The sequence below is a fragment of the Notolabrus celidotus genome, chromosome 13 (genome assembly GCF_009762535.1).
Source record: "Notolabrus celidotus isolate fNotCel1 chromosome 13, fNotCel1.pri, whole genome shotgun sequence".
Classification (NCBI taxonomy): Eukaryota; Metazoa; Chordata; class Actinopteri; order Labriformes; family Labridae; genus Notolabrus; species Notolabrus celidotus.
In genome coordinates this window covers 6,986,314-6,992,707 of record NC_048284.1, presented here as the reverse complement: position 1 = coordinate 6,992,707, position 6,394 = coordinate 6,986,314, and the positions used below count along the sequence as shown (strand labels likewise).

The 6,394-nt window shown below is 40.7% G+C and overlaps 1 protein-coding gene across 1 annotated transcript; it reads left to right on the top strand.

Annotated features, from left to right (window-relative positions):
* Positions 1-3,941: 3,941 nt before the first annotated feature.
* On the top strand, positions 3,942-5,734 carry tcf21 (transcription factor 21). Its single transcript, XM_034699699.1, has 2 exons — positions 3,942-4,571; positions 5,292-5,734. Exons 1-2 carry the CDS (start codon positions 4,149-4,151, stop codon positions 5,379-5,381), a joined length of 513 nt encoding a protein of 170 aa, XP_034555590.1. The 5' UTR covers positions 3,942-4,148; the 3' UTR covers positions 5,382-5,734.
* Positions 5,735-6,394: the final 660 nt, after the last annotated feature.

Genomic DNA, 6,394 nt, shown 5'->3' with positions numbered 1-6,394 from the left:
TCAACTGTCCACAGTTCTCAGTTCCAGAGGGAGACTGTTCCACAGTTTAGGACCAACAACCTGGAAAGCATAGTCTCCTTTAGTATTTAACCTGGTGCGAGGCACAACCAATAAACCCTGTTCAGAGGACCTCAGAGTCCTGCTGGAGTTCTAAGGCTTCAGCAGCTCCCTGATATAGACTGGAGCCTGACCATTGAGCGCTCTACACACAATGAGAATTTTTAACTGGATCCTACATTTAACTGGAAGCCATTGCAAAGATATGAGGATCGGTGTAACATGAGACCTTGTAGATGATTTGGTCAGCAGCTTAGCATGTCATGTTGTCCATCATTTTTTTTTGCCATCTTTGGGTTGGTAGCTAGCTATTAAAGATTCAGCGTTGTGGCTAGAATCTAAGTGATGAACAATTGCTAATGCTGAAAGAACAAAACAAATTCAAACCAGATTAAATAGTGGATTTTTTATATAAAAATCAGAGAAACAAATCAGTAAACATGCTGCTTTAATTTCAATCTAACTGTGATAAGTTTAGCTTTGCAGCAAGACCACCAATCAACCAATCCCTATACTGTCATCATCATTACAGATTATTTTATTGCAGTGCTTCATGACATTAAAACCATTTTTTCTCATAATAGATTAATTTTTCCTCAGCACATGCACTCTTTAAAAAGTTTAAAAAATATCTGTGCATGCATGTGAGAGGCAGACAAAGACATGATAATGACTCGGGGCATCAGGTGTCCCCCTCGGTGGCCCTTCAAGCAACATCTGGATCCCGTCCCTCCATGGTGACATCACACAACCAGCCTAACCTTTGACCCCAAACCGGCTAATTAGCAGCTTGTCTCTCCATAACTGCCGGAGTTCCCCCCTTCTTTTCCTTATTCTCTCTCCATCGTTCTCACTTAGCCCCCTCTCCACCTGTTGCCTCATGTCACAGTGTGTGTGACCGAAGTTTTGAGAGGAAAAAACAGTCCCAGAGAAGTTTCCCAAAACATTTGCCCATGCATTGTTTTACTAATCACACAAAGGACTGTAGGAGGGAAAAAAGGGGGCCCAGGAACTTTGAGATTTGTTTTGAAGTGACAGACATTTAGCTTTCTCAAGTACAGATGTACAAATAATATTTTGATGATGTTACATCAGGCTGTGTGTTTTATTGGCGCACAGGGAGAGAAAAGGGTCTTTGCTCTGTTTTATGAGCTATTTTGGTTCCTCTCCCTCTCCCTGACGCTCTCTGGTGCATCTCAGAGGTGATCATCAATCTAACGGACTCTATTATTACTTTTCCACAAAGAGCTTTGATTTCCAGCCCACCCAGAAGATTAATCCGCCTCCTTCCTCTCCCTCCATCCCATCTACTCCTTTTTTCTTTCATTAAAGTGCCATCCCTCTCTTTCCTTTGCACTATACCTCAGAAAATGTACTCTTCCTCCATTTATATATTTTTTGTCATCCATTCTCTGCAGAATGTCGCTGATCTCCCTCGGCATCCAAACTGCAGATCCAAAACTGAAAGTGTGTTTCTGTATTATGTCAATTCAACTGGATTAAACGTAATGCTGCGGCGTCTGTTTAGAAGCACCGTGGCACCGGAAGCAAAGGGGTGAAAGGTCAGCTCTCAAGAGACACACCTCTTATCCTTGCACACGCTTCAGCTGTGCAGGCAGAGACACCGAGTTCCCACATACACACACAAACACACACAAACACACACATGCAATCCTTACCAAGCTTGCAAGTTTCACACAAAACAGCATCATGAGGCACATTTAATTTAACTTAATCCAACCATAGATCTCAGGCTCTCTGTATCATTCAAATTATTAATATGCACAAAAAGGAAGTCTCACATGACTATCATCAGTGTTCTCTTAGTGCAGCTGAATCTTTCCCTCTTAAAGCAGACAAAGAGAGCTTAAGGGACATTACTTGGACTTGTCCCTGAAAGGACGGCTGCATGGAGCATCAGCGAGGAATGATATGGAAGGCCAAACAGGGGATTGTGGGTGCTGGGTATCCATTACATCAGAGGGGACCAAGGCGCCAGTTTGCCATTTGAGACGTGACACCCCCCCTGTCCTTGCACTTTATACTGTTAAATGACGAAAAGTGCTGAAAGTTAGGCCGGCACTGTGAGTGGAACAGGATGGTATTAAATACTTTGATATCAGGAAGTCTGGCAATTAATGTGTAAGAGTCTGATGTTTTAAATGTATAATTTATTTACACAGTTCCTTTTTCTCATTATCCAGCTGCGTTAGATACTTGATTGGTCAAACCCTCATCACCCTTAGCTTCATTCTTAACAGCAAAAGCAACACTCAGGACACCTGATCTCCTACATCATCAATGGAGAGGAGTACAGCACATTTCACCTCTACCTGTTGACACTGTGGCAAAATCAGAACCTTTAATTCTGGCTAAACAAGCTAATTCGGGCCCAAGCACCGAAGGTTGCGAGGTCGATATTTTAACCCTATTATTATTATTGAATTTCTTGTACTTTTGCAATGCATCCCAACTTTGGAGCCTTCAGCATGCAACCAAACTCGCCCAATGGCACACATGCATCAGGTCTGATGAAATATTTGATATTTTCAGGGTGCAAAAATGGCTCCACTGCATCCCTTTAAAATTTTCAAAGAGGGGTTACCATAGGGGTGACTTTCAACTGCATGTTTGAAATTGGGTATGCATATATATCATATCAGGGCCTACAAAAAATCCTCTTGCACCTGTACCCTAAACCCAACAGGAAGCCCATTACTTTGATTGGTATGTCCTGTTTCAACTACAAAGTAATTCAAACCATAAGTGGTAGTGATGATAGCAATAATGTTAAGAGTTGTAATATTTGCCTCATTTATTTTTGATGGTGCGCTGACTGCAAAGTTCAGAGAATAAGCAGAGCTGAGTGAGGACATAAATGACAATATAACAATTCCTGCAGACGTCCCATTCGCATTATCCAACTTCACCAAAAATATTGATTTTATTTTGAATCCACAAATAAGCACACTTCAGATTTAACTTGACCGTGAATTGAAGTCTTCTGTTTGGTGCTAATTTATATCACAAGGAGGCTGATGGAAATCCCTTGGAAGCACTACCAACTGTGAAATCAGAGGGACTTCATTTCGAAGTAATCATTTAAGATAAACTAAATCATATTTGAATATGTTTTTTGTTGGTTATGCAAATTAGAATATCTTCCAGGTGAGACAAAAGCTCTCTGTTAATGTTGGGGTCCTGCTCACCCTGAAAAGACTCAAATTTGCATAACCACCTGTTTTTAACCATTGATCTCATTTGTGTGTGCCAGAGGTCACAGGTCATTTTTCTCCAAGTGTGTAAGACAAAAAAAAATAACCTTGCCATTAATTCAACACAAACCATCATTACCTGAAGTCTTTTTAGCTTCTACATCAGTGATTGCTGATTTGTAACCACATTAACATTTTGGGGGGGGATGTGGAGATGATTACAGCTTCGAATTTTGGGATACTTAGAATACATATTTGGCTAATATACAGTTGTACTCATAAGTTGGCAGAATTTATGATTTCGTGGGTATAGTTTCTGTTGTCATTATGATATAAAAAGAGTAAACACAGTTGTTTGACAATAAATGGCTTCACCCAACCACTAACCATCAGTGAAAAAAATGTTTTTCTCTTATCTTTCATATTCTCTGAAAAATGGCCAAAAAAATCACAAATTCTGCCAGGGTATGTAAACTTATGAGCACAACTGTAGGCCGGAAACATGTCCACAGGTTGGTGGATTTATGCTCATATGATAAAGTTCAGGCTCAAGGTGGTTTCCCATTATTTAAACCTATCTTTGTGCAGTTAAAGAAACAGATGGGCCAATAAGCAGTCAAATTAAAACAAACTATATTCTCAGCACTTTACTGGGAACCAGCATGTTGGAGCAGCATCAGTGTCTCCTCCCAGCATGAGGTAACGCCTCTCTCTCTTCATGGAGATAAAACCTCTGCTCCTCTCTGCCCTCTTCACGCACAGTTAGCAGCTCATGAACACATCTCCAGGACGCGCGTCTCTTCACTCCTGTCTGTCCAGCATTACAAGTCTCGCTCCCATGTTTTGAGTCCGCTATACAAGCGGAGACAGTCCACCATGTCCACCGGGTCTCTCAGCGATGTCGACGACGAGCTCCTGGACGGCATCCTGAAGTTCGGCTCCTCCGGGAAAGACTCCAACGAGAGCACGGAGGAGAGCTCCAACTGCGAGGGCACGTGCGCCAACGACGCGCCGGGGAAGAAGAAGAAGACTGCGTCTCGGAAAACTGCATCCAAGGGTGTGGTGCTGCAGGAGGGCAAGCACGGGCAGAGGAACGCAGCGAACGCACGGGAGAGAGCCAGGATGCGCGTGCTGTCCAAAGCGTTCTCCAGGCTGAAGACGACCCTGCCCTGGGTACCGGCGGACACCAAGCTCTCCAAGCTGGACACGCTGCGTCTCGCGTCCAGTTACATCGCTCACCTGCGGCAGATACTGGCCAACGACAAATATGAGAACGGATTTATCCACCCTGTGAACCTGGTGAGACTTCAGGGTTTAGGGGGCATTAATAAAGTTTGATTTTGTTTTAAAAATAAGTCTATTTGAGGGAGGAAAAAATATCAACGAAGGCCTAAATTCTGCACATTTTGGTAAAGTTAAAGCGTCTCCTAAACTATAATAGAAGTTTACCTTATTCGGCATTAAAATAATTTAATTAGGCAACTGTTTTTTTTCCAAGTCAGCACTTTTGTTATTTATATGATCCCCAAAATTAAGCCTCCTGCTCGGCCTTATATTCATTTAAGGGAGGAACGCTTTGTGAGGCAGGTGCACGAAATTCAGGGGAATAAAACTGAAGCTGATTTTAATGGATGCATGAATCAAACTCTGACTAAACATTACCCTTTAAGGAACAGATCAATTTCAAGACCAGAAATTGTGTTGAAATTTATTTTATTCCTAGACAGTATAGTCAAAATAATGCATTTTCAATTTTAGGAGACTTTAATACACATTTAAAAATGGTGTGATAACATTTTAAACATCTACAGTTCAGCATATTTGAGCTGGAGGGGAGAAATATTGAATTAAAAAACTAATGCATAAAGGTTTAAGTGTGTTGTGTTTACCTGATCATTGCAGGTGATTGGTTTAACATAAGTCTGATATTTAATTAAATTATCTTAGGTTATTTTAATTTGGAAAAATCATAAAAAATCTCTAATTAAATACCTAATTGAATGTATTCTCTCTCTGCAGACGTGGCCTTTCATGGTTGCAGGTAAGCCGGAGACCGATTTGAAGGAGATGCTGAACACAACCAGATTATGTGGAACAACAGCGTCGTGACGAAACCACGCAGACACCACTGTTTGTTTGAAATGGACCAATGATTTTCAAATAAGAAAAAAGAACAGGACTGAAATGCACGTCTCATCTCCGGGGACACTGAGTGGGAATAATGGAGAGAGTTTTCTCTCCTCTTCTTTCCTGTAAAGACATTTTTATTTAAATGCTTCCTGTCACCAAATGTTGTCTTTGCTGGTTCAAAGATAAATTGCGTGCTTTTATAGCAGCATTTTTTTTATACTCTGCAAATGCATTTTTTTTTTTACCTGTTCTGGCGGTTTCATTACAAAGGATGTCTACTGTTGTACAGACTGGGCTACGTGTATATAAAATATATTTGTATCACTTTTAAACCTTGTGTTTTGACTGTTTTTATCACTTTTATTATCTTTATTTTTCTTGTATTCAGTTGTGTTTTCGTGTGTGGGCCACGCTTTGACCTGCTCGCCCCCTGTTATCACTGCACTCCTTCAGGAAAGCAGAACCTGAGCACAGACGAAGCGTCAGAGCAGATAAGTGTCTCTCTGTTGTTTCAGGAAGATAACGGGGAACGTGGTTGTCATTACATAAACAAACATTTGCCTTCAAAGATTAGCATATATTTGAGACTCAAAAAGCAGTCAATTTAACTCCATGCCAATTTAAATGATAAATACAACAAAGTTATGGTCAAAGAGAGATTAATTACCTGCTTAATTAAGTCAATTGTAACCAATTAAGTCGACCAGTAACCGGTTAATCGAAGGCCATACTCTATGTGGCATACAACTTTTACTATTAGATTACTTTAGCTCCAAATAACTAATTTTTAATCTCAAAATCAAAATTTAGTTAGTATAATGACATGTTTTCTAATCAGCATTCGAGAACACTGATTGGATAGACCATAATAAATTCAGCCAATCACAGGAGAGCATAAGGGTGTGTTCCTGAGGTCAGCGTTCAGTCTGGACATTTTTTTAAAAGCTTGTAGAAAACCTGGAGCTCTAATCCCGCCCAAAGCAGTTGTTTTA

Coding starts and splice junctions, on each gene's coding strand:
- tcf21 (XM_034699699.1), top strand. CDS start 4,149: ATGTCCACCGGGTCTCTCAGCGATGTCGACGACGAGCTCCTGGACGGC. Junction 4,572..5,291: donor TTATCCACCCTGTGAACCTG/GTGAGACTTCAG, acceptor CTCTCTCTGCAG/ACGTGGCCTTTCATGGTTGC.